The sequence below is a fragment of the Paramisgurnus dabryanus genome, chromosome 4 (assembly GCF_030506205.2).
Source record: "Paramisgurnus dabryanus chromosome 4, PD_genome_1.1, whole genome shotgun sequence".
Lineage (NCBI taxonomy): Eukaryota > Metazoa > Chordata > Actinopteri > Cypriniformes > Cobitidae > Paramisgurnus > Paramisgurnus dabryanus.
In genome coordinates, this window is record NC_133340.1 from 17,463,009 (window position 1) to 17,489,561 (window position 26,553).

Consider the following 26,553-nt stretch of genomic DNA (forward strand, 5'->3'; position numbering starts at 1 on the left):
ACATCTCCAAATATCATCACATCTCTAGATAACATCTTCATATATCATTACATCTTTAGATAACATCTCCAAATATCAACACATCTCCAAATATCATCACATCTCTAGATAACATCTTCATATATCATTACATCTCTAGATAACATCTCCAAATATCATCACATCTCCAAATATCACTGCATCTCTAGATAACATCTCCATATATAATCACATCTCCAAATATCATTATCACATTTCTCAGTATCATCACATCTCCAAATATCATCACATCTCCAAATATCATTGCATCTCTAGATAACATTTCCAAATATCATCACATCTCCAAATATCATCACATCTCTAGATAACATCTCCAAATATCATCACATCTCTAGATAACATCTTCATATATCATTACATCTTTAGATAACATCTCCAAATATCATCACATCTCTAGATAACATCTCCAAATATCATTACATCTCTAGATAACATCTCCAAATATCATCACATCTCCAAATATCACTGCATCTCTAGATACCATCTCCAAATATCATCACATCTCTAGATAACATTTCCAAATACCATCACATCTCCAAATATCATCACATCTCTAGATAACATCTCCAAATATCATCACATCTCTAGATAACATCTTCATATATCATTACATCTTTAGATAACATCTCCAAATATCATCACATCTCTAGATAACATCTCCAAATATCATTACATCTCTAGATAACATCTCCAAATATCATCACATCTCCAAATATCACTGCATCTCTAGATACCATCTCCAAATATCATCACATCTCTAGATAACATCTCCAAATACCATCACATCTCCAAATATCATTACATCTCTAGATAACATCTCCAAATATCATCACATCTTTAGATAACATCTTCATATATCATTACATCTTTAGATAATATGTCCAAATATCATCACATCTCTAGATAACATCTCCATATATAATCACATCTCCAAATATCGTCACATCTCCAAATATCATTGCATCTCTAGATAACATCTCCAAATATCATCACATCTCTAGATAACATCTCCAAATATCATCACATCTTTAGATAACATCTTCATATATCATTACATCTTTAGATAATATGTCCAAATATCATCACATATTTAGATAACATCTTCATATATCATTACATCTTTAGATAATATGTCCAAATATCATCACATATTTAGTTAACATCTTCATATATCATTACATCTTTAGATAATATGTCCAAATATCATCACATCTCTATATAACATCTCCATATATAATCAGATCTCCAAATATCATCACATCTCCAAAAATCATAATCACATTTCTCAGTATCATCACATCTCCAAATATCATCGCATCTGTAGATAACTTCTCCATATAAAATAAAATCTCCAAAAAAATCATAATCACATTTCCAAATATTATCACATTTCCAGAACTCATCCCCACATCTCCAAATATAATCACATTTACAAAAATAATCACATTTCCAGAAATCATCACCACATCTCCAAATAATATCATATCTCTAAAAAATCATAATCACATTTCTAAAAATCATCACCACATCTCCAAATATCTTTATCACATCCTCTCCATCACATAATAAATATGATAACATTTCTTAAAAACATCTAAATAATCACATCTATGAACATCCTTACATCTTAGCCTTAGACATCACCATATCTTGAGATAATTGTGTCATATGATTGATGATGATTTATGGATTCATTCATGTGTGTTTTGTGCTCAGGGTGAAGATGGTTTTCCTGGAGCAAAAGGAGAAATGGGTGCTAAAGGAGACAATGTAATGACACACACAGACACACACACTAAGGAAACTGCACACATATAGGCACACACAATAAGTGACCGAGTTACCTTGTCTCTGCCGTGTCTGTCTGTTTCACAGGGAGATTCAGGGCCTCCAGGTATGCGTGGTGAAGATGGTCCTGAGGGTCTTAAAGGACTGGGCGGCCCTATAGGTGAAGCTGGACCCGCGGGCATCGCTGGTGAAAAGGTCAAACACACTTCTGCAAACGTTTACAAGATTGTCAAGTAATAATCATATTTTCTTATTCTCTCCATCTTTTCATCATTAATTGTTCATCTGTCATTGTCTACTCTCAGGGAAAGCTGGGTATTCCGGGTTTACCTGGTTACCCGGGCCGTCAGGGTTTGAAGGTGAGATAGAGATAAGCGGTTGAACAGTTGAATGTTTCTGTTGTGTTGTGATAACTCATCTCTGTTGTTGTTCTTTACTCTCAGGGTACGGATGGTTTTCCAGGAGCAGTTGGAGTTCCAGGTGAAAAAGGGAAGAAGGTAATTTTCAACTCTTACACACAAATCACAAGAAAGTTTTAAACAGTTGAAAAAGCAGAAATGTATAAATGTACATTGTAAAAGAAGTTTCCTCTTTATCTCAGGGTCCACCGGGTCCTGCAGGGGCTGCCGGTCAGAGGGGTCCCAATGTGAGTCTTTCAAATAATCAGCATCCTACATTTGATTGTGTGTGTGTAAAGCTGCTGTGTGAAATGATGAATATTGTGATGTGTTGTCAGGGTGCTCGAGGTGGAAGAGGTGCAAGAGGTCCCACTGGAAAATCAGGAGAGAAGGTCTGAACGCTCCTATATATCTAGTTTCCTAAAACTTTCCTGAAAAATTCTAACTAGCAAAACTAACTTAAATCAGTCATTTTGTCAGATAAAGTCATGTATATTAGGCCTGAATGAGTTCAAATCAAAGTCACAAACTAAACTTTATGCTGTGTGAGACTCAGTTCTGATGAACTCATAATCATTGTGTCTAAATGCCAATGATGAACCCATCTGTCTCTGTGTTCTAGGGGTCTGCAGGACATGACGGTCCTCCAGGGCCCACAGGAGAGAGAGTAAGACACCTTATACTACACACACACATACACACAGACACACAATCAATACATGTTATGGCATAAATTTGATGATACATCGTAGGGCCCACAAGGACCTCAGGGTCGTGCAGGAGAGTCGGGACCCAAAGGACCCAATGTAAGTCATCCTCATCTCATCTTACACAGTAATATAACACAATCAATCTTTCTTCATCATAGACTTCATATTAAACACTCTTCTGTTTACAGGGACCTGGCGGAAAGGACGGCCTGCCGGGTCATCCGGGCCAGCGGGGGGAGCCGGTGAGCCTGCCAACATTTCCACAATAACACAGCACAATTATTGTCTTCAATTGTAAGAGTTGTTTTATAGTGTAAGTGTGGGATTGATTTGTTTCCACACAGGGTTTCCAAGGAAAAACAGGTCCTCCAGGACCCACAGGTGTTGTTGGGCCACAGGTCAGTTCAGTATTAGGATTTTAGAGGTGCTTGGTTCCCACTGATCTGTAAGGGTAAATCAGACAAACTGCTTGATCAATCCCATAATTCCTTTAATTTTACCGTATGCATTACTGAATCAGTATTCACTACTAATGCTAGTGCATGATATTCTGTAAAGTCTTTGTTGAAATGATGGTGTGAAAGATCTTGACCGCTCCAACACCTGAACTCATCTATATGACAGTGTGTCAGTCTGTATGTGGTGATTTTGTTTTAGGGTAATACAGGAGAGACTGGACCGATGGGAGAGAGAGGACACCCGGGCACTACAGGACCTGCTGGAGAGCAAGGCTTACCTGGATCCGCTGGGAAAGAAGGTGCAAAGGTGAGAAACGGCGTCACTACAGGACTGCTGTATTACTTCTATTGTGTTTACATCTATATGTGTGTTTCTCAGGGTGACCCTGGAGGTCCGGGTACATCAGGAAAGAGCGGTCCACAGGGTCTGAAAGGTTTCCGTGGAAGTCGTGGAGCACCGGGTGTCATGGTAACCCTTCATGTGACTCATTTAAACACATGCTGCGTCCAAAACTGCCTTCTTTCATACTATATAGTAGACGGGCGAGTAGGAGGTCGGAATTCATAGTATTCCAAAAACAGTAGGCGAAAAGTCCCCGGATTACCTACTATTTCCGGCAAGATTCCGAAGATTAAATCAGATTAATTAGATTCATTAGATGAAGCCTTTACTATCCTGGGACAGTCTTTAGATTTAAAGGTGCAAACTTCTGGGAATTTTCAAGGCTGGAAACTTTTCATGGGAATTTATAGAAATTAACGGGAATAAACTGTGAATTTGAAATGAGTTGCTTATAACAGGGAACTTAAATGTAGTTCCCGTTAAGTTTCCAATTTGGAATTTCCCAAATTAAGTTCCCATGGAAAGTTTCTGGAAATGTTCCGCCTCTTTGCAACCCTATTTAGATTAAAGATGAAACCTTCAGGTGTTGATCTGTGATATATTGCGATGTTTTGTTCTTGAATCTTCCAGCAGAGTTTCTGATTGGCCAGTTTCTGTCATGTGATTTGTGTTGTTTTATGTAGGGTCCGGTTGGATTAAAGGGAGGCGCTGGGCCTATGGGAGGCGCTGGACCTGCTGTATGTACTCTAATACTGTAATCTGTTGACCATTACATCAACATATAAACATAAACATTTAAAACATGACTCTGTGTAGTCAAAGCACTGCCTGACTAATACAGCAACTGTGTGCTATACTACAGTAAAATACTGTAATACAGTCTTGATTTGAAATCCACTCTTATAATGCTTTAATCCTGATTACTTATAACACATTTATAACACATTAATAACGCATTAATAACGCATTTATAATACATTAATCCTCAATACCGATCTGAAAACCCCGATGTCAGGGGCCCACAGGTGAACGGGGACCGTCTGGACTGGCTGGTGCCATCGGTCAGCCCGGTCTTGCCGGATCCGTCGGTGGTGCTGGACCAACGGGAGAGAAAGGAGAACCTGTAAGATACGCTTCCTTGTGTGATGATATATTCACAGAGTATGCATGACTGTGTGTTAAATGTGTGTGTGTGTGTGTGTATTGTACAGGGAGAGAAAGGCCTGATTGGACCCGCAGGACAGGATGGAGAGCAGGGTCCTGTGGGTTTACCAGGAGCTGCTGGACCTCCAGGACCTCCAGGAGAGGATGGAGACAAGGTGATGAATGCCTGAATGACACACATCAGGTTAACACAAGCTGTTAAGTGATCATTAAACGTCTGTTTGTGTTTGTGTCAGGGGGAAACAGGAGCTCCAGGACAGAAAGGCAGCAAAGGAGACAAAGGAGAATCTGTGAGTGATTGAAATCAAATCAAACTTGATGATAAACATGAATAGTGTAAGGAATGATGAGTGTAAATCTTCTCTCAGGGGCCTGCAGGTCCAGGCGGCACACAGGGGCCCGAGGGACAACCAGGAGCTCCAGTGAGTTGATTTACTGCTGAAACTCTTCAGTCTGATCCTGTACTGAATGATGAAGTAATGTTTCTGACCGTGTTGAAAGTTAATGTCGTGTTAGTGCGGAGGTGAATGTTGTTTCTGGTGTGTTTTAGGGTGTGGACGGAGAGCCCGGTCCTCCGGGACAGCAGGGCATGTACGGTCAGAAGGGTGATGAAGGTGCCCGAGGCTTTAAAGGATCCAGAGGCCCGATGGGTTTACAGGTGATCATTAATCTTCACGTCTGCTGACACAGAGCTTTAGTGATGTCAGCGTTAAAGTATGAGGTGTTTCTGAGAGATCAGCGCTAATCCAATCTGTCAAATATACCCGTCACACAAATATCTGTGTGTGTTTGTGCAGGGAATGCCAGGTCCTCCTGGAGAGAAAGGTGAAAGTGGGCATTCTGGTCTGCTGGTGAGTTAACTGATGTTAGTTGGTTAAGTAGTGCTTATGAACATGTTTATCTATCAGGTCATGTCATGTCTGAAGTGATGTGTGTTTTTGTATTTACATAGGGCCCCCCGGGTCAGCTCGGGCCAAGAGGACCTCAAGGACCCTCTGGTGGACAGGTTAACACAAACACACACACACACACACACATGTATAAAACACACAAAACCTGTGAAAAACAACACACATTTTCTGTGTCTCAGGGTCCTCCTGGTCGTCCTGGAGTGCGAGGTCAGCCTGGTGCTGTGGGTGAGAAGGTAAATCATCTTCATGAACTGCATGTTAAATGTAATGTCAGTGAGTACATGATGTTTTATATGTGTGATGATGATGATGATGATTGACAGGGTGAAGATGGTGAATCTGGAGATCCTGGAGCTGTGGGAGTTTCTGGCAGCACAGTGAGTTTACTTTAAACATCTTGTCTTGATGTCCTGTATCACCAGAGAAAGACACAAACCTGTGTGTGTGTGCGTGCGTGCGTGCGTGCGTGCGTGTTGTGTTGTGTTGTCAGGGAGAGAAAGGAGATCTGGGTGAGAAAGGAGACACAGGACCACAAGGTGCTGCAGGTTCACCAGGAGCCAGAGGTCAACCTGGAGAAGATGGAGCTAAAGGCAATGCTGTGAGTCTGAACTGAACAACTAGTTATTGATGTTGTATTTTTAGAAATGTAACGATTACCCGTTTAATGTCCAACGGTTAGTATTACCGCTTCATTTTTTAATTGGCATTTAACCGAACAAGCCTGTAATAAATTGAAATAAATAAAAAATATTACAACCTGTGACCCCTCCCCACTTTTAATAACTCAAAGCTTGATGAGCAAGACCCAAAAACTGTTAACTCCCAAAGAGACGTGGACACGGCAACGTTTCAAGACATTGCATGTTGTGAAGCAGGTTCACAAACATTAACAACACACAACCCCTCTGTAGATGGTGATTTATTCAAATTGCAGAACAAAACTCTTAAATATTCATTTGGTGAAAATGTTTCATGAATGTTAAACACACAACATGATGTAAGTCTTGTTCATCATACACGGTAATGCTTCCCATTCACTTTTAATGGGTAACGTCATGCGTTGCCAAACTGAATTGTGGATCCGTCAGCGCCGCGTCACTGCCGTTGCTCACGGCAGGAATTGAACATTTCTCAACTTTTCAAGCGGCAATGTGTGCATCAGCCAATCATATCGTCTTATGCAAATAACCTAGGCCGAGCCCCTGACAGATATATATATATTATATATATCACATAATGACTTAACAGCCATAATAGAGATTACAATTTTTTATCTTATTATTTACATGTTGGCGATTAATAATTGATTTAACTCGCACATAAATATTGACATGTAAATGGAGAAATTACCCACAAATGATATCAAATAAACAGTGCGTTTCATGTTTCTACTTTGTGTCTTTAGCTTAAATATTTAAATTGGCAAGGCCTGAAGCATTTGAAATGTTAAACTTTTAACGCATGATTTTTCCCCTTAACTAATGAATCTAAGTAATGTGTTAAATCAGTTAGGGTGAGTTATTAGTAATAGTGCTAACACTTTAAAAAAATGGTCCATACTTATTTAGTTAGTTAGTTACACAGGAACTAATGCAGAACAAATGATTACTGCTGCATTAACACTGAAATCACTACTCATAACTAATAAAGAAGAGCGATTAACTAATCAGTAAGGTTAAGTAACAACTAGTTACATATTAACTACAGCATGTTGAAAAATCCTGGTGAACAATACATTAACTAGGACTTATTTAAAGTACCTATGAATTAACTACATATCAGCAGTCACAATAAATAAAGTCTGATTCTGTAAACTTTTTCAGCGTGCCGTCCCCCTTTGTGTAAGGTGTATCCCTTCATGCCCCCACAAAAAAATCTAAAACCTACACAAAACTGATTAAATTCTACAATGTGGTGTCGTTGGTTAGTAGCCTTATTTTTCTGAACGTACTTTACAAAATGTTATAAATTGGGGTGCCCAGTTTGAGAACCACTGCTGTGACTATAAATAATACAATCTGAAAAAATGATGTTTACTTAATTACTTTGAATTACTCACGTTACCTATCATCACTAGAAGGGTCAAATATGGGAAGTCTTTAGGATTACATTCTTATGTTACCATATAAATGGAATTCTTTGCATTTTTATTCTGTTTTCTATCTTATTGATTTAACCCTAAACAACCTAAGGAATACACCTCTTGATCTCTCTCTTTAGGGTCCTATTGGTTTTCCTGGAGATATGGGAGCTCCTGGAGAGCCGGGTGTTAATGTGAGTGATGTTCTTCTTCTGTGTATCCGCACTGATCTCTGTCTGATTAATGATGATCTGTCTGTTAGGGGATCGATGGCAGCCCGGGATTTAAAGGAGATCATGGAGATCCTGGAAAACCTGTAAGTCTTTATAAATGACTCAAATCCTCTTCTTATAATGTTTTTGTTCATCATAATCTCTTTCTGTCTCTCTGCTCATTAATGTTGATGTAGGGACCTCCGGGAGCCTCTGGAGAGCCTGGTCCACCGGGAAGACCAGGACGACGGGTGAGTGGGGTGAATTGTTCATAATGAAATGAAGGTTTAGTTGCCTGTGTGTGCAGAGCTATGTGTTTTGTTTCATTTGTGTCTCTCTCTCTCTGTTTAGGGTCATATAGGTCCTCAAGGAAAAGACGGACGTGCGGGTCTAAAAGGAGATAAGGTGGAGTCAGCTATATACAAACACATACAGTATATACTCATAAAGTCTCATGTTTCTTCACACAAGATGTGTCACAATCAGGGCCTGAAGTTAACTTTTTTGACCACCAGCCACTGTGGCAGGTGGATTTAGAAATCCACCTGCCACAGAGACTTTTTACCAGCCAGTTTTTTTTTTGCCCGAATAGTGAATTATAACACTGTCTTTATTGTATGAATTAAAAAGATTTTTTTTCAGAGCTACAAAAGTGAATTTCTCTTTGTCTTAGGTTGTTTGATTAACATTAATGACACATACTTAAGTAGGTTAATTGAGGTTACTGTCTCTTTAAGACCAGCACAGACTGGTTTTTGACTCTATACATACACAAGACATAAAGAAATGTTTTATTAGAAAATGAATACTGTTGAGATCATTTTGTTTATATGTGCCCTGTCAAGAGCAGAAAGATTTTATGTACACATGCTTTTAGGAACGCATCTCTCCGATGTGCCCTATTGAGTCCCCTTAAACCCGTGCACGCACACAGAGACAGAGGGGGCACAAACTGCGCACATAAACGCCGCACATACGTTGTTTTTCATTACTATATTCGCAAAATGTATGTTATATACTACAGTATAAGACACAGTAGCGCAACTCTCTTTAAAGTTTACACATCCAAGAGTTCTGATCTGTCACAGCAGAACTACACATCTGTGCAACTGTGATTATACTGTAGTCTATGTCAGCATTGCATTCTCATCCCATCTCACCAACAATTTAATACTTACTCGCACATCCAAACGTAGTCAGAGAAGTGCCTCATCTTCTTTCCAGTCGCATGAACGTTGCGAAACAGCAGCCGCATCCTCTCAATGAATAACTCAATTTGCATCAGTGATATGCGCAGGTTGATAAGAAATGAGCGGGTGCCGGTTACGAGTCATCCAAAAATATTTTAATGATATTCAGGCCGCGGTCAGTCGGTCGAGTTTAAAAACTATTTTGAACAATTACGGGCAGGTTAGTTGAAAATGTCGGTCGGGAGTGGGTTGTTTATACAATGACCCGGCGCATCACTGATTCGCATTGGCTACCCGCCAATTTGGCTGGTAGATTGACAGTGTTACCCGCCAATTGCAAAATCCACCCGCATTTGGCGCGTGGTCGGGTGTTAATTTCATGCCCTGGTCACAATGCATCCGTAGCTCTGCCCACTGTTAAACCTCATTGGTTGAAAATCTCACCTCACACGGGTGTCCTTTACACATCAGATATATTCTGATTGGATTTGATTTTTACTTTCCGTGTAAACAGAGAGATTATTTAGATGTGAGCACAGCATGAGACAACACAACAACACAACAACGCTCAGAAATGAAGCACTTGTGAAGCACCTCATTGCCTGCCTGTGATTTAAAGTCGTGTGATAATACACACAGGAACTTTAACATGTAAATGTGTCACTTCATGTGTCTGTGTTCAGGGCGCTCCTGGATATGAAGGAGTTCTGGGAAAGACAGGGCCTGTGGGAGGTCAAGGGAACCCAGGGAAAGCCGGACCTCAGGGACTTCCAGGAATTCCTGGACCAGCGGTGAGCATCTCGTCTCTCTCTCTCACTATAAAGACATCACTGATCCCATCAGAGCAGTTATCTCTGTAATAGAAGATCAACTCTTATCTAAAGATGAATGAAACAAATCCTGACTGCAGACGCATGAGCTGAAATTCAGATGATGGCTCCATCTTGTGGTGTAAACTTTACATGTCATCTGAAAAGTGTGAGATGTTTGGTTGAGTTTTGAAATAAAGAAATGTTGTTTCAGTAAAGATTGGCGCTCTGTTGTTTAGGGGGAACAAGGCTTGAATGGACCGCCGGGTCAAACTGGACCTCCTGGGCCAATGGTAACTCTTAAATAATTAATACAGATCTTAATTTAAATATTATATCACACTGACTGTAATGTGTGTTTGTGTGTGTGTGTGTTTGTGTGTGTTTAGGGCCCAGCTGGACTGGCAGGACTGAAGGGAGATTCGGGCAAGAAAGGAGATAAGGTACAAACACACACTCAGACTGTAAATACACATGACTTCATGCTTGAGTCTGATTGGACTGTGACATTGTGTCCATGTGCGAACATTAGGGTCATGGTGGTCTGATTGGTCTGATCGGACCTCCGGGTGAGTTTGGAGAGAAAGGTGATCGAGGACTGCCAGGTAACCAGGGACCACAGGGAGCAAAGGGAGATGAGGTGAACACACACACATATATACACAGATACAACAAACAAACACACACACTTCATTATTTTATTGTTTTTCCGACAGGGTCCAGTTGGACCTCCAGGACTTACCGGACCACCGGGACCACCAGGACTGTCTGTGAGTCTTATGACACTCATATGAACACTATAAGACTTACATCAGCTGTATTAGACCATAAGAAATATCAGCAGGTGTCAGATTCAGTCTTTATCTTTGTGTTTTAGGGATCAATGGGACAAAAGGGATCTAAGGGCAACCAGGTGAAACATGCACAGAGTGTTGTGTGTTGTTGTGTGATTGTGTAATGTTTGTTTGTGAGGAGATGCTGTGATATTCTCTTCACTCATGAGACTCCAGCTGTAGTTTGTTTCTGTGTTGTGTGTTTGTAGCATCAAAATATCTACTCAGTAGTGAGGACTAATGATGTGCTCTATTAAGGGCCCTATTGGACTGAGGGGAGACACCGGTCCTGCTGGACCACCCGGACCACCAGTGAGTAACCATACACACACAGACGTACATAAGACTAATAAACACACATCTCAGTTAATGTTTGTACTGCTGAAGTGAATACTATCAGGAAATAAAGTACACTAATAACACGTGTGTGCGTGTGCGTGCGTGCGTGCGTGCGTGTGTGTGTGTGTGTGTGTGTGTGCGCGCGTGTGTGTCTCTCTCTGTGTGCGTGTGTGTGTTTGTAGGGTTCTCCTGCAGTAGGAATGGCATCTCCTCCAGTATTGGATAATGGCAGAAAGAGGCGGAGACATTCTGATGTGGATGGAGCAGCTGTGGAGGATGATGATGATGGAGTGATGCAGGATGATGAAGGTCAGGTGGATGAGGTGTTTGCCTCTCTGGCCTCCATGAGGACTGATGTCGAGGGACTCAGAACACCACTGGGCACCTACCACAGTCCAGCCCGAACCTGTAAAGAGCTCTTCATGTGTCACCCAGAGTATTCTGATGGTACAAACACATCCACAGCTGTCTCTCACTCACTCACATTCACTCACTCTGAGCTGGCATTTGCATGTGATTGTAAGTCATGTCATGTCAAGTCAGTTTAAAGGGACAGTAAGTAGGATTTTAAGTGTTTTATTAATCAAAATCAATGTCTTTATTCATAAATATGTCCTCATTGGTGTCAAATGACCTCTGCCAGTGATCTGACTTTTCTTTGTAAGCTTAGAATTTCTTCTCTTTACTTACATTGAACATGTAAGTCCAATGAGGCATCCATGTCGTTTCGCCGTACTAATAAACTATAATAGCAGAGATGGACTAAAAGCACTAGCCTACCAACGTGTTTTTATACAGAACACGTGAACCAGCTGAAACGGACAAGAAGATCAGTGAGTACATAACGGCTACCGTAGTTGCAAGACGCATTTGGAAAAGCGAGGCGCTAAAGAGCACTATTCGTTTAAATGCAAAATACAATTTCACCACTAGATGGGGGTAAATCCTACTTATTGTCCCTTTAAAACATAAAGAGCTTGAAGACTTCAGTCAGTGCTCTCATGCATGCACACACAGATGCCCCTCAAGATGCTCACAACAAGTGACGGATTGAGTTATTTTTCATGACTTATTACACACATGGGGATGACTGGCTTATGACTGTATACTTAAAGGTGCAGTGTGTAATTTTTAGAAGAATCTCTTGACAGAAATGCTAAATAATTTACAAAACTATATTATCAGGGGTGTATAAAGACCTTGCATAATGAACCGTTATGTTTTTATTACCTTAGAATAAGATGTTTTTATCTACATACACAGAGGGTCCCTTATGTGGAAGTCGCCATTTTGTGCTACCATGTTTCTACAGAAGCCCTTAACGGACAAACTTTTATGTTTTTCTGGTGGTGGCCACCGTAGCTTTTCTATGCATTTCAAAAGCGAGGGCTAAGCAGTGGACTAAGCTATTGTTTGCAATTCGCAACCTCACCACTAGATGCCACTAAAATTTACACACTGCACCTTTAAGGAATAGGCTATTGAACTAACTAAGTATGCCTGTAATATTTGGCATTAATGTTATAGTTTCATGTAAACATTTGTAGTCTTTTCAACAACTTACACAATGAAGCTGTAAAGGCAATTCAATTATTTACACTTATCATGTAACTTCAAATTGTGCTATCCATTGATCTGCAAGAAGTTCTAGTATTGTATGCAATGTTTAAATCATCAGAAAATAATTTATTTATTTAATCATATAGTTTATATTAGTGCTGGGAAAAGTGATTTTTCTTGCATAATATGTGTGTGTGTGTATATTGAGTGTAATTATTATGTATCTTCAACCACACACACACATATAGCAATTTCAATTTTTTTATTTATTTATATATAAAATAGAATATATAAAAACATAAATAAATAAATAAATATACACATGTAAATGTTATACATGAATGTGTGTGTATTTATATATACATAATAATTACACACAGCACACACTCAGATATTATGCAAAAAAAATCACTTTTATTTTGACTGCGATTAGTCGCGATTAATCTTTTCCCAGCACTAGTTAATATATATCTATATATATATATATATAATGTATTGGTGCTTCCTGCTCTTCTTTGTTATTAATATTATAAATGTCATAATTATGAAAAACACATATCATTCGACGTCTACAACAGATACAGCTAATAAAGCATGAAAACGAGACATAAATCTAATGTTAAGCCTGTTGTGTCTGTGTCTGTGTGTGATTGACCTTTGACCTCAGGTGTGTACTGGATTGACCCGAATCAGGGTTGTCATAGAGACGCGTTTAAGGTGTTCTGTAACTTCACAGCAGAAGGTGAAACGTGTTTACAGCCTCACAGCAGCTTCCAGTCGGTGAGATCTTCATCATCTTTATAAGTGACATCATCATCATCATCACATAAACGACACACAACACATCAATGTTTTTTATCTGCAGGTCAAATTATCATCATGGAGCAAAGAGAAACCAGGAACCTGGTACAGCCAATTCAAGAAGGGATCACAGGTGTGTGTGTGTGTGTGAGTCTTTGTGTGTGTAATAGTATTGTGAGAGTTTAATCTCTCTCTCTCTCTCTTTGTGTAGTTCTCTTATGTAGATATGGATGGCAACTCTATTCACGTGGTTCAGTTGGGTTTCCTGAAGCTCTTGAGCGCGACTGCTCGACAGAGTTTCACATACTTGTGTCAGAACTCAGCAGGATGGCTGGACAGCGCCTCCCTCAGTTACAGACACGCACTGCGCTTCAGAGGAGCCAACGGCCAAGAGCTGACACAACAAAACACACATTATATACAGCCAATACATGACGGATGCCAGGTACGCACACACACACACACGCACACACACACTGCACAAACACACACATCTTTCTTAACCTTAAATGTTGTGTGTTTGCAGTGGCGTTCAGGTCAGGATCGGAGCGTTCTTCAGGTGGATTCACCGCAGTCAGATGTTCTTCCTCTCATGGATGTGGCTGTGATGGATTTTGGAAACTCAAAGCAGAAGTTTGGGTTCAGTTTGGGAAGCGTGTGCTTTAATGGCTAAAGAGACTTCATATTTATACATCAGCGCTGAACGCCAGCCAATCATTTCTCTCGGATAACAAGAAGTTATGCTTGAAGGGTCATCATGTGACCCCAAGACTAACCAGTGCACTGCACGATGATTTACTTTCATACACACAGTCCAAAACTTTCCTTGTTGGAATCAAACCTCATAAGAATCTTCTGTTTATTCTTTACTGAAAGATGTGGATGTATATTTGTATGTTTGTTTGAATGTTTAATCTTGGTGCTACATGAGATGATATTTTAACTTGTTTACACAACGATGATGATGATGATGATGTAATGAACTGTATGTGAATTCTGGGAGAAGATTATTTTATCTTAAGGTCATCATGGAAATCTTTGGAGATATTCATGTGTTTGTTTGTTTGTTTATTATAGATGAAAATACTTTGACTGTTTTTATTATAAATATTGTTTGGGAGGAGAGAGTTTTGAATAAAACGAATACTTAAAAAGACTCTGATTGTGTTTTCTCTTCTGTACTTGTATGTATGTCTTCATCTATTTTCCATACACACCTGCTGGATTGACTCCACCTTCTCTCTCTCTCTCTCTCTCTCTCTCTTTATCTCTCTATCTCTCTCTATCTTGTGTTGCTCAGATTCATCTTTATCAGATTCAGTGTAAGGTTGTCTAAAGTCTACCTCCAGTTTTTGTCTGTGTGTTTTCTAGGAGGTTTCTGTTGTAGTGAATAGTTTTTTTGTCTTCATCTGTATTTTGTGCGCACCTGTAGGGTTTATTATCATCGCTGAAGGTTTCATCGTTGTGAGATGAGCGTTCCTCTGCTGAAGGTCGGTGCCGTGTTGAGCACCATGATCATGATCACTAACTGGATGTCCCAGAAACTGCCAACACTGGTGGGACTTCATCAAGACGTCGCTCGACCTGGAACATCTGAGAAAATCATCAGTGTACGTACAAACATTTATATTTCTATCTGTAGTGTACACTACTGTGTGTGTGAGAGATTAAAAGTTGTAAAATAACAAATTCATGATTAAAGAAACAGTTTATAATGCTGTATGTAAAGTGTGTTTCTTAAAGCATGATATTGTTAAACAGACAGAAACACACCCACATACACACAGTGTGAGATTTCCTCTCTGAGCCACTCGCCGTCTGTCAGACCTTGGCATCGCCACAACAACCTCACAAATCACCTCAACCAATCAGAGGCAGCGCTGAATTCAGCATCACTTATCCAAACAAATACACAAGTAACACACTGTTATGTTTTGGTTACAGTATTTTCATCTTTAAAGATCTGACTGTAAATAAGAGCATCATTTAAAGAGAACACCCAGAAAATTGTGTGTTTTATTGACTGAACTTGATTATTTCATGAGTTTATTCTAGAATGAATGATTCCGGGTTGGATTTGTGTTGAAGTCAGCAGCTCCGGTGTGGATCCTGCCCGGATTGGGACACCTTTACTGTTTGTTTTGTTTGGCTGTGCTCATTCTGTTTCTTCTTAGTTTTATTCTAAATAAATATTAATAAATAATACAAATAAATAAGTCATGGTTGTATCCGAAAATTCTGATGTAATTAGACAACAAAATATGTATGATATTAATTCAAATAATAAACTATCATCACTCCAGAGTCAATCCTGAACCTAAAGTGAATATCTAACACTGACTGTGTGTGTGTGTGTGTGTGTGTGTGTGTGTGTGTGTGCTTGCGTGCGTGCGTGTGGTGTGTGTGTGTGTGTGTGCGTCTGTGTGTGCACTGCTGTGAAGCTGCATGAACACACACAGGGAACTCCAAGTAACCGGATCAGAACAGATGGACATGAGGTTGTCTAATTAAAGAGCCCAGCAGACAGAATGAGACCGGCCCAATTCATCAGTGCACATTAATCCAATGAGTCTCTCTCTCTCTCTCTCTCTGTCTCTCTCTCTCTCTCTCTCTCTCTCTCTCTCTCTCTCTCTCTCTCTCTCTCTCTCTCTCTTCTCTCTCTCTCTCTCTCTCTCTCTCTCTCTCTCTTCAGGTGTTGTATCCAGGTGAAGATGATGGTTGGCAGGTGTATGGCTCTGTTCAGGAGAAGTGTGTTTGTTCTATACTCACACCCGCTCAGGGTGTCTGCAGCAGTGACCCACGATACGCTCGACTGAGACAGACATCTGATCATGTGAGAAACTCAACGCTCTCTGTGTTTTATTTAACATTAAAATTGTGTGTTTACCGTGTGTGTTTGCCTGTGTGTGTGGGACAGGTGCAGAATGTTTCTCAGTATATTGAGATGTTTAAGTCACGAACATCTCAAGATCTTCAGCAGCTACGAGACTCCGAGATGCTCCTCATCAGCATGGAGACCAGACTGAAGACAGCTCTTAATAACCCACAAACTCTGACAACTACGAGTCTGCAGGTAACACAAATAAACACAGAGATGACTTCTGTTTGCAATGAAGCCATGAACTGATGAAATCTGACTCAAAAACACACCGACACATACAGTCTCATTATTAAAAAACTAAAAAACGTGTGTTCCTCACATTCCACTCATATTTGCACCTGTTTCTCCCACACACTTACACATGCATGCATAATAAATAATAATCAAGTTAATTCAACTGAATACAGTTGTTATATGACATGTTTTACTGTGGTATGAAATGCAGAATGGTTCTGGATGAGATGTTTGTTTGTGTACAGGAGTTAAGGTGGAGTATGTCTCAGTTTGGACCCGTGCGGGTGGTTTTAGGAAGGATCTGGGCAGATGTGGGTCAGTTAGAGTCTCTGAAAGATGAGATGGAGAAACTCAAAGGCGCTCTCTTTATCCTGCAGGAAAGGTTTACATTACAACACTATCATCAGCTTCAACACAGAGCTTTAACACTTCAACACAACCTACAGACCTGCTCCAGACGACTGGGTACTCTCACATTTAAACACATGTGCTTTTATCCTGGAGACATTCAAGGAATCATTATAGAAATAAAGGAAAAGTATTCACCCTCATGCCGTCCATTTTGTGTTGAACTGAAGAAATGAAGTCAGGCACACTTGTGATGGCATGAGAAGGAGTAAATGATAAGAAGATTCTCCATTTTGGTGGAACTTTTCCTTTAAAACTGCTAGATGATGTTTTTTTTAACTGTTATGTTGGGATAGAAATCACTGGAAGTCTGTGAGATGACTTTACTAATATAACGTGTGTGTGTGTGTGTGTGTGTGTGTGTGTGTGTGTGTGTGTGTGTGTGTGTGTGTGTGTGTGTGTGTGTGTGTGTGTGTGTGTGTGTGTGTGTGTGTGTGTGTGTCAGGTTGTGGTAGATTGACAGGTATCAGCGCTCCTCTCACTGTCAGATCTTTAGGCTCACGCTTTGGATCTTGGATGATGGACAGCTTGATTGACAGCTCTGACAGCCGTGTATGTAGAAATCCAAACCTCGTTTTGAATCAAATCATTTCAAATAATTTAAAGAGTTATTTAGTTCATTATTGCGTGTGTGTATTGTGTGTATAGGTGTGGGTAATGGAGGGTTATTTCAAGGGGAAGCGTCTGGTGGAGTATCAGTCACTCAGTGACTTTGCTGATGGACAGAACTTCATCATTCATCATCTTCCTCAGCCGTGGTCAGGTGAGCATCCTCATTCACTTTGACTGTGATCGTTCATGATCCATGATTGTGACCCTCAGGTGTGTCTTTCAGGTACAGGTCATGTGGTGTATAACGGCTCTCTCTACTACAACAAACATCACAGTAACGTGCTGGTCCAGTATCACTTGAGCTCTGGACGGGTTCTGGTCCAGCGGAGTCTGGATCAGGCCGGATACAATAACTCTTTCCCGTACTCCTGGGGCGGATCATCAGACATCGACATCATGGCAGATGAGACCGGTCTGTGGGCGGTCTACTCAACTCTTCCCAACGGGGGGAACGTGGTGATCGGTCGCCTCGATCCCAATACTCTGGAGGTGGAGCGCTCGTGGGATACCGGGTTTCCTAAACGCAGCGCCGGAGAATCGTTCTTGATCTGTGAAACTCTGTACGTGACCAACTCGCACCTGGCCGGCGCTAAAGTTCACTTCAGCTACCACACCAGCACATCCTCGTACGAATACACAGACATCGCGTTTCATAACCAGTACTCGCACATCTCCATGCTGGATTATAACCCCAGGATAAGAGCGCTTTTCACCTGGAATAACGGACACCAGGTGATCTATGACATCACTCTATTGCACTTCATCAGGACATCAGGAGACACCTGGACAACAAAGACAACAGACAGAAATATAACCAACTTCATATTATAGAAGAAAAACATCAGAGAGAGAATAAATCAATGTTTATGGCTTTATTTTTAACGTTTCTTTTTCGGAAAAACACACAAGAGATGTTCAGCATGAGATGTTTGGCCTCCACACAATGAAAGCAAACAGACTGTCAAGCTCCAAAAACAACACAACAGCACCATGAAAATATCATAACAACAGGCCAGAAGATTCTGAAGCAATCTTACATCGTTCAACTCCAATTCTTTACAAATTATCAAAAGCGCACACACACAAATTAAATGAATATAAAGTTCTTTACATTCCGGTCTGTTAAAATGCTTGATGTTTTTTCCCTTTTTATTGATGAATAATTATAAAACAGTGATGCATGAATTTAATTTTAAACTTTAACATACTGCTAAAAAGAAATGTGGACATGCAAGTTTTGTGAATGTACTTCTGTGTTTAAGTAAGATTATATTGAAGAGAAAAACAGTACAATATATGATGAATAAAAGTATGGGCTGTACTAAAGGAGTGTTCAGTGTTTTGATGTTTCATAGATTTGCTCTCTGTCCACACGCACACACACACACACACACACACACACACACCAACACACACCCATCCATTATAAGAAAATTTACCATGATTTTACTATAGTCCCATATGGCAAAAAATACATTTATCTGGGCAAATATAAGCTAAATACATTTTGTAGAAAGTAAAGTTTAATTTTAGTGCTGCACAATTAATCGCATCGCAATCGCAATCGCAATGTCAGCCTGTGCAATTATATGACAGCAAAATGTTGCAATTATATTAAATAAATAAATGTGTGGACTTGTTAACACAAACTTTCTGATAACAGTTTGATGATTTTCCTTGCTGTTTAAAAAAAAGAAAAACGAACAAAAAAGGCAGTGCACGTGTGGCATGCACGTGTGTGGTGTGTGTCGTCACTTATACCAGAGCGAAGATGGATGCAGAGGAGGTGGACAGCGATCTGGTAGCTTAAAAAAAACTCTGTCTGTTGTATGGCGGTATTTTGGATTTAGGCTTACTGACACTGAGAAGTTGCTACATCACGTGGCAATACGAAAACATTTCTAGTTTTACAAATACACATTTTAGCTAAACTGTGTGTGGATTTTCCTTAAAACCCATCAAGTTGACTCATGATACCATTTAGTATAATCGCAATCGCACATCGCAATATTAGCATAAATAACCGCAATGGGAAAAATTACCCAAATCGTGCAGCCCTATTTAATTTAATATAATTTTAAATGTGAAAACCTTCATATATTAACATGTATTTCAAAGGGGTAGTTTCCCGGACAGGGGTTAGTTTAAGCCAGGACTAGGCATCAGTTTAATAAGGAAATATAACTAGTTTCTAACAAACATGCCTTACTAAAAACATTACTTGTGTGCATTTTGAGTTCAAACAAAGGGCACTGATGTATTTTAAGATATGTCAGTGCCAGTTGCTTTCAGTTTGGACAGCTCTTACATTTATTTTAGTCTAGGACTAGTCTAATCCCTGTCCGGGAAACCACCCCTATATGTATTTTAGGGGCTACAAATACATTTCTAATTTTACAACCCATACAGAAAAAAAATATATCTCCTGGCCAAAATATAAAAGTTTTTAAAAAATGTATAAAGTATAAATGTATAAGTATGTATATTTTTTTGCAGTTGAAAATGTATTTAACTTTAATCTTTTCAAACCAAAAAAGGTTTATAACAAATAAAGTTTTTCTTTCAATGCAACGACAATATAAATGCTTTAAAATATATTTATTTGTAAAAAATATTTTAAAATATACAAAAAATGGCCAGACAATATATTGTTTCAAAATATATTTCAGTACATATATTTTTGACCATTTTTGTATATTTTGAAATATATTTAACATTATATTTGAATATATACCATTTGCTGTATGGGGTAAACATGTAGTTATCATTTTTATTAATTTTATTTCCAGTGTATAAATGTAATGTTATTTTGTATGAACAGTCTTACTACAAATATCATTGTAGTTAGTTTGGTAAGTTTGTGGTTACTATTACTACAAATAAAACCGAAAAACATTGGCTACTGTTGTAAAATCATAGTTAATTTTCGAAATAGATGTGACAGATCTAGCAGAAAGTCTTTATTTATTAATTTAAAAGCAGAACATATAGCAAGAATAATCTGTACATCAATAAAGTCTTTGGACAAATCACAAATAAGCCAGGGAGGTCAAGGGTTATCAAAAACAAAATATAACGTAAAAATTAAATAAATGTCTTGTAATGATCTAAACATTTTGTTGTTGTTGTACACTCAGATATTGAGAGAACATACTCCAGCTTGGTTTCTTTTTTTAAGAATTTTGACTAGCAGAAATTCTTTCACAAACTGACCTATACCTGAATGACGTCATATATAATATAATAATAACGTTCAAAACTATACCTTTAAGTTATAATGTAATAATATTTACACGACATTTAGTAAACAAAGGAAAACCTTCCTGAGTGCGTCTGCTTTGACGTCACGCCCGGGTGCATGACGGGAACTGTAGTCCGCAGCTCTTTTACTTCCTGTTCGTCGGAGTGCGGGTGTGAAGTTGAGTTCTGATCAGATTCGAGTTGAATAAAGTTATAATCACACATGAGGTGAGTTTCATCTTTATAACAAACACTGCTGAAGCTTTAATAGTGAAGATGACGCGGAATATATCTGTGTTTCACACGAATAATCACACGATCATCTTCGTTAACTGTGTGTAAAAAGAAAATAAAGCAGCGGACAATCGACAAATATTCATTAATATTACACACAGATTGTTTAATAAGAATTTGATTAGAGAGTTTAGTGTGTAAGTTGTCTTTCTTTTTGTCTTCATTTCTTCAGATATCCACTTACAAACACAATAACAAACTATTGATAATACTTTCAATGATTTAATCTTTATTCAAATGAATGTGTCATGTGTGCGTGAGTGTCTGTCTGTCTATCTGTCTGTGTGTCATTGTTTTTGTGTGTCTCATTAAGTGTGTGTGTGTGTGTTTCATAGTTTTGTGTGTCTCATTAGGTTTGTGTGTATGTGTCATTGTTTTGTGTGTCTCATTATTAGGTTTATGCGTATGTCATTGTATGTCCGTGGATGGGTGTGTTATTTTTTTGTGTGTCTGATTAATGTTGTTTGTGTGAGGTGTGTGTTATTGTTTTGTGTGTCTCATTAATTTTGTGTGTGTGTTTGTGTTTGTGTGTACTGTAGATGTCTGCGTTTGAGGCGTCCAGCAGCAGCAGCAGCAGCACCAGCAGGCCCATCACTGCCTTGGCTTGGGCTTCTAATTCGAGCACCTGCCCCAGTCATTTCAGCCTGGTAACCATGACAACCACTCATACCTTCACACACACACGCACAGGGTAGTATTCACACCTGTTTCTACTGCTGTTGTGAGTTTATGTGTGTGTTTTGTGTGTTTGTTTAGATCAATCAAACTGAGGAGGGAGGTTCAGCAAACTTCAGCAGGGGTTTTGGTTTGAAGTCAGGATATTATCTGTGTTACAGCAGGGTAAGATACAGTCTACCGGCACATCTGGGAACTTGACTGTCAATCTCGTTGCCGCCCCTTTTTGGGGAAAAACAAACTAGACTTCCCAAAGACTTCCATACAAAATAGCGGAAAATCAAAGAAATCAAATCACTCAAATGAAACATTTCGAGTAATTATCTGTCCACCCTGCCTGCCATACGCCCCATTCAGACAGCCAACGACAAGCAGTAGCAGAGCGACGCGATCTTATTCATTTCAATGGAAACCTGGCGACTTCCGGCGACACGAGCGAAAGTGACCGTTGGCGACCATATGGGCGTGTCCAGCGACGCGAGAAAGTTAAGAAAAGTTAAACTTTATGCAAATGTCGAGCGACTTTCGGGAGCGACTACCAATGAGAACAAAGCAGTGGAGTTCACGTCATCCTTCTCTCGTCAGTTACTGGTGTGGATGGTACTCATTTGTTTATGACAAGCAGATTTAGAAACACCTCATTGAAAGAGACGGGCGACACACAGCGAGAACGTCCCTGGCTGTCTGAACGAGGGGATAGAGCGCGAAAGATACATTAACACATTTAATTTGGTCAATATAAAAACATGTTCCTTTCATTCTAACAGTGTCAAATTTGTGTAACAACGCTCCCCATTGGCCAGAGGTGTCTTATCCGGACATTTACTCGTACCTCATCGAGTCAACAGGGAAGCCAGTGAATGATTTTACTTCGTATTTATATATTATGTCTTTATATTTAGAGTACTGAGTGAACTTTTTCGTCCAGCCATACAACTAACTGGCTTAGCGATTTTCCAGCAATCACTGCATAGCGTTGTTACACAAATTTGACACTGTTAGAATGAAAGGAACATGTTTTTATATTGACCAAATTAAATGTGTTAATGTATCTTTCGCGCTCTATGGCAGGCAGTGTGGACAGATAATTACTCGACATGTTTAATCTGAGTGATTTCTTAAGTTATTTACACCTGCCGGCTGTGTACGAACGTTGCTTTGTTCCGCTATTTTGTATGGAAGTCTATGAGAAGTCTCACTTTTAACTGTATGTCTGTCTCATTATCACCTGTCTGTCTCACTCTTTCCCTTTTCTCTTTCACCTGTATGTCTCACTCTTACCTGTCTGTTTCACTCTCACCTGTGTGTCTGCTATCGTCTGTCTCTTATCTTCCTCTCATTCTTTTCTCTTTCTCTGGCAGGATCTGTCTGGAGGTATGGTCGTGACAGATGTGCAGGTGATTTCTGATAAAGAGACGATTCCTCATGGTTATTGCTACATCCCAGAATATCTGGAGCACAGTAAGTCAACTTCCTCCGATCTAAAACGGTTCATGAATGCTGTTGTTCAATCAAACCTCAAGGGGGCGATATGTTTTCATTTTGATATCTGTGTGTATTAAACTAGTGCTTCTCAATCCTGTTCCTGGTGATCCACCTCTCTTTAGTGTGTGTCTCTGTATGTTACAGAGCGCTCATCTAGCACTGGTTTAAAGCAGTTATTTATTATTCAGTTAGCTGTTTTGTGTTTGTGCAGAGGCATCTGTTGGGAAGAAGAAGCGTATTTGTGTGCGTATTGTTCCTGTGGGCAGCGTCACGACAGCCGTTCTTGAACTCAGACTGACGATTAAGAACAGGACCATGTTGCAGCAGTACACCTGTCTGGGGTGAGATGATCCAGACAACTAGTCAAGAAAAGTTCAGACAGACACTCCATACACATGTTGTAGACACCTCATCTTGTTTTTACAGGGACATGAATGGGTTTGTGGTCTGGTGTTTGAAGGGCCCGATCTCGCCTCCAGCGCCCCAGGCCAAGCCTCGTAGAGTCAGTCTGGAAATGCACAATCTCTCGATAGACGGCACTGGACCACCGCAGCCGCTCAAACCCAGGTACAGATATTGAAGAGATCATTCAGTTTTGATTATGAACACGAGTCTGTCATGTTGAGAGTTCAGCGGAATGAAGCGATGCAAATGCTAAACACCCATATTTTATTCATACTTCTTTGTGAATTGCTGTGTGTTAGGTTATAGTTTTGTTGTTAGATTGTTGTTATTGATGGTCACAAACTTCACTTTTTCACTTTTTTGTCTTGTTCGTCTTCATAGCAATTTTCCTGCTGGCCCGTCCAAAGTCAGCCGTCGCCGCACTAACCTAGATTCGAACAAGTCAATGGACGGTGTGTGTGACAGCGGTAACCATAGTAACATCTATGGTATAACAGGTAAAGCGCACATGATCACATACTTTATATAACGGGAAAACGTAACCCTCTTGTTTATGGTTTTTGTGATTTGTTTTAGCGATGGATGGAGTTCCTTTCAGTCTGCACCCGAAGTTTGAGTCTCAGTCAAACACACAGGTGAGAGGTCACTGTGTTCCTCATATATTTTAGGTTGAATGTACAGTCAGCTGGTTACTATGGTGATTGGGTATGAGGAGATTTCAAACAACTGGTGTATTTTTGTAAAAAAATTTATCTTTGGTATAAATAATGTTGATCTGAATGACATATTCAATCAGAATGACCCATCACAATCATTTGGTGATTTGATTGCTTATTGGTATTTGACAAACGACATATAAATCAAAATGTACTTGTAAATTCTTGCATTAACTTAATGTGTCTGTGTGCCTGTCAGGTGTCTGTAAGCACATTTTGTGATGTTCGTATAAAATCAGTGCAGGACATTGAGAATGAGGTGAGATCTTTTCAGGACTTGTTTTAAATCATCTGTACATTTATAACTGTTAAATGAGTTTTTGGGACTTTTATTTTGAATGTAATTATAACAGTTCATAGTTCCATTAATAGTTCTTTTATTTTGCTGTATAGTAAATCATGTATTTTTTCAACCCGTTAATCCTTCTCTGCAGTATAACTACACATTTACAGTGGAAGAACAGGCAGCAAAGATCATTCGGCCCTTGCTGACAACTTCTTAAATTATGTTCTCTCGCTCTCTGTTTTTATTAGATTTAAAATATGATTTTGCAAACTGTTTGCTTGCAGGCTTTTATCTGTGAAGTCCTACAATCATGTTTTTAATGTAGATCATCAGGGTTTCATCCAAGATAAACCTCAATCTACTCTTAACTAGTTTAGTTAAGTTTGTTACAGCTTTATGTGTTTCTAGGAACACTAATATGAAAGGGCTTGAGAAACCTGTTACAAATACAATATAAATACATTGTTATTTTATAATTGTAAAGCCAAATCATTTGGGTTTTTGTTTTGGGATGTTGAGCTGTAGTTAAGTTTTCTTTACACTAATGTTCTATTTATATAAATATATATTTAGTGCTGGGACCAAATATTTGTGTGTGTTATATCTTTAAATCATTTTTACATGGTTGGTTGAAAGTCTTTCTGTGTAAATTTAAAACAAATGTTTTTATCAGAACCTGACTGAATAAATCAGTAAAAGTATGTACGGATCAGATGTGTGTCATTTTTTAGTAAAATGATGGGAATGCTATAATATACTTATTTATTATATAAGCTAAACAATAGACTAATTATACACTATTTGTTTCCAAACTCACACCTACAACCCCATTCATTAAAGAGCACCTATTTCATTGCTAAATCAACATTATTTTGGTTAAATTGTTATAGTGGTTTATGGTTAAAAAACATTATTTTCCACATACCATACATATTTTTTTTATTTTTTTTTTATTTTGGATTTTGCATATTACAGTATACATACAAGAACATATAACGAGAAATAAATTAGTAACATAAAGTAAAAAAAAAAAAAAAAAAGTAAAAGGGGAAGATGGATGGACATAAAATTACATTTCAAAGAAAAATAGTCATCAGTATCAATAGTATCAGATTTCACTCTCTTCCTGAAATGCACGGATTTGAAAAGCTCTGTGTCCTTTGATTGGCCAGCTAATCTGTAAATTGTGATTGGCCTGAATATCTCTGATGTCAGCTGGAAATGTGACGCTCCTTACCATGTTTGAAAGATTCGCTCACAATGCAATGAGTTAATTTACAGGCTGTGAGTCTGAAGTGGGAGGAATTATGATAATGTCGGTATTTACTACATTAGCAATCCCAGAAAGTAAACTGTTGCCGACAATCTGTGTGTTTGTTGTAGTCCAAGAAAAGAGAATTACGTTGCAAACGATAATTTCTTTCATCATTTATTTTGGGAGTTGTACCTTTTGCACATCATTAACATGAAATAATACACACTTACACACCAAAGGAAATGTAAAATCGTGAACCGATCAATAGGTGCTCTTTAAAGCTGTACCTTCATGGGCTACAATACATAGGAAAATGTGCTTGTATTAACTCATACTAGACATCATTAAACATTAATCCAGTCAATAAAATTATTAATGTAAAGAAAAGCATCTACAGTGATATTTTGATTTAATAACTGTTCGCAGA

At 39.0% G+C, this 26,553-nt stretch overlaps 3 protein-coding genes across 6 annotated transcripts in view; all 3 read left to right on the plus strand.

The window, feature by feature from the left end:
- Window positions 1-14,791, plus strand: part of col5a3b (collagen, type V, alpha 3b) — a 32,299-nt gene extending 17,508 nt beyond the window's left edge. For all 3 annotated transcript variants that reach the window (XM_073814464.1, XM_073814463.1, XM_073814465.1), the window contains 39 exons: window positions 1,756-1,809; window positions 1,915-2,022; window positions 2,133-2,186; window positions 2,271-2,324; window positions 2,429-2,473; window positions 2,564-2,617; window positions 2,848-2,892; window positions 2,978-3,031; window positions 3,124-3,177; window positions 3,280-3,333; window positions 3,593-3,700; window positions 3,773-3,862; window positions 4,420-4,473; window positions 4,752-4,859; window positions 4,948-5,055; window positions 5,137-5,190; window positions 5,269-5,322; window positions 5,451-5,558; window positions 5,698-5,751; window positions 5,853-5,906; window positions 5,991-6,044; window positions 6,135-6,188; window positions 6,302-6,409; window positions 8,032-8,085; window positions 8,154-8,207; window positions 8,301-8,354; window positions 8,455-8,508; window positions 9,977-10,084; window positions 10,342-10,395; window positions 10,492-10,545; window positions 10,635-10,742; window positions 10,819-10,872; window positions 10,980-11,015; window positions 11,194-11,247; window positions 11,457-11,721; window positions 13,502-13,614; window positions 13,700-13,768; window positions 13,847-14,080; window positions 14,162-14,791. In XM_073814464.1, the coding sequence (XP_073670565.1) occupies window positions 1,756-1,809; window positions 1,915-2,022; window positions 2,133-2,186; window positions 2,271-2,324; window positions 2,429-2,473; window positions 2,564-2,617; window positions 2,848-2,892; window positions 2,978-3,031; window positions 3,124-3,177; window positions 3,280-3,333; window positions 3,593-3,700; window positions 3,773-3,862; window positions 4,420-4,473; window positions 4,752-4,859; window positions 4,948-5,055; window positions 5,137-5,190; window positions 5,269-5,322; window positions 5,451-5,558; window positions 5,698-5,751; window positions 5,853-5,906; window positions 5,991-6,044; window positions 6,135-6,188; window positions 6,302-6,409; window positions 8,032-8,085; window positions 8,154-8,207; window positions 8,301-8,354; window positions 8,455-8,508; window positions 9,977-10,084; window positions 10,342-10,395; window positions 10,492-10,545; window positions 10,635-10,742; window positions 10,819-10,872; window positions 10,980-11,015; window positions 11,194-11,247; window positions 11,457-11,721; window positions 13,502-13,614; window positions 13,700-13,768; window positions 13,847-14,080; window positions 14,162-14,308 (3,096 nt within the window). In that variant the 3' untranslated portion in view covers window positions 14,309-14,791. The remainder of the gene's footprint in view (window positions 1-1,755; window positions 1,810-1,914; window positions 2,023-2,132; window positions 2,187-2,270; window positions 2,325-2,428; window positions 2,474-2,563; window positions 2,618-2,847; window positions 2,893-2,977; window positions 3,032-3,123; window positions 3,178-3,279; window positions 3,334-3,592; window positions 3,701-3,772; window positions 3,863-4,419; window positions 4,474-4,751; window positions 4,860-4,947; window positions 5,056-5,136; window positions 5,191-5,268; window positions 5,323-5,450; window positions 5,559-5,697; window positions 5,752-5,852; window positions 5,907-5,990; window positions 6,045-6,134; window positions 6,189-6,301; window positions 6,410-8,031; window positions 8,086-8,153; window positions 8,208-8,300; window positions 8,355-8,454; window positions 8,509-9,976; window positions 10,085-10,341; window positions 10,396-10,491; window positions 10,546-10,634; window positions 10,743-10,818; window positions 10,873-10,979; window positions 11,016-11,193; window positions 11,248-11,456; window positions 11,722-13,501; window positions 13,615-13,699; window positions 13,769-13,846; window positions 14,081-14,161) is intronic.
- Window positions 14,792-14,917: 126 nt separating this feature from the next.
- Window positions 14,918-19,096, plus strand: olfm2b (olfactomedin 2b). 2 transcript variants are annotated; one of them, XM_065269665.1, is made up of 8 exons: window positions 14,918-14,957; window positions 15,068-15,245; window positions 16,328-16,468; window positions 16,553-16,708; window positions 16,996-17,215; window positions 17,604-17,710; window positions 17,807-17,921; window positions 17,994-19,096. In XM_065269665.1, exons 2-8 carry the CDS (start codon window positions 15,105-15,107, stop codon window positions 18,599-18,601), a joined length of 1,488 nt encoding a protein of 495 aa, XP_065125737.1. In that variant the 5' UTR covers window positions 14,918-14,957; window positions 15,068-15,104; the 3' UTR covers window positions 18,602-19,096. The 2 variants fall into 2 exon arrangements, with proteins under 2 accessions (XP_065125737.1, XP_065125738.1); XM_065269666.1 differs by lacking the exon at window positions 14,918-14,957 and having other exon boundaries at window positions 14,964-15,245.
- A 2,006-nt stretch (window positions 19,097-21,102) lies between these two features.
- mvb12a (multivesicular body subunit 12A) lies at window positions 21,103-25,580 on the plus strand. The gene is made up of 10 exons (XM_065270874.2): window positions 21,103-21,238; window positions 21,844-21,951; window positions 22,061-22,144; window positions 23,341-23,440; window positions 23,676-23,805; window positions 23,891-24,031; window positions 24,251-24,366; window positions 24,446-24,504; window positions 24,785-24,844; window positions 25,020-25,580. Exons 2-10 carry the CDS (start codon window positions 21,844-21,846, stop codon window positions 25,086-25,088), a joined length of 867 nt encoding a protein of 288 aa, XP_065126946.2. The 5' UTR covers window positions 21,103-21,238; the 3' UTR covers window positions 25,089-25,580.
- Window positions 25,581-26,553: the final 973 nt, after the last annotated feature.

Bases quoted from the DNA above. Each gene is read 5' to 3' on its own strand.
- olfm2b (XM_065269665.1), top strand. From the start codon at position 15,105: ATGAGCGTTCCTCTGCTGAAGGTCGGTGCCGTGTTGAGCACCATGATC. The intron at 15,246-16,327 runs GTACGTACAAAC...CTCTCTCTTCAG, and splicing joins CATCTGAGAAAATCATCAGT to GTGTTGTATCCAGGTGAAGA. The intron at 17,216-17,603 runs GTACTCTCACAT...TGTGTGTGTCAG, and splicing joins GACCTGCTCCAGACGACTGG to GTTGTGGTAGATTGACAGGT.
- mvb12a (XM_065270874.2), top strand. From the start codon at position 21,844: ATGTCTGCGTTTGAGGCGTCCAGCAGCAGCAGCAGCAGCACCAGCAGG. The intron at 24,367-24,445 runs GTAAAGCGCACA...GATTTGTTTTAG, and splicing joins TAACATCTATGGTATAACAG to CGATGGATGGAGTTCCTTTC. The intron at 24,505-24,784 runs GTGAGAGGTCAC...TGTGCCTGTCAG, and splicing joins AGTCTCAGTCAAACACACAG to GTGTCTGTAAGCACATTTTG.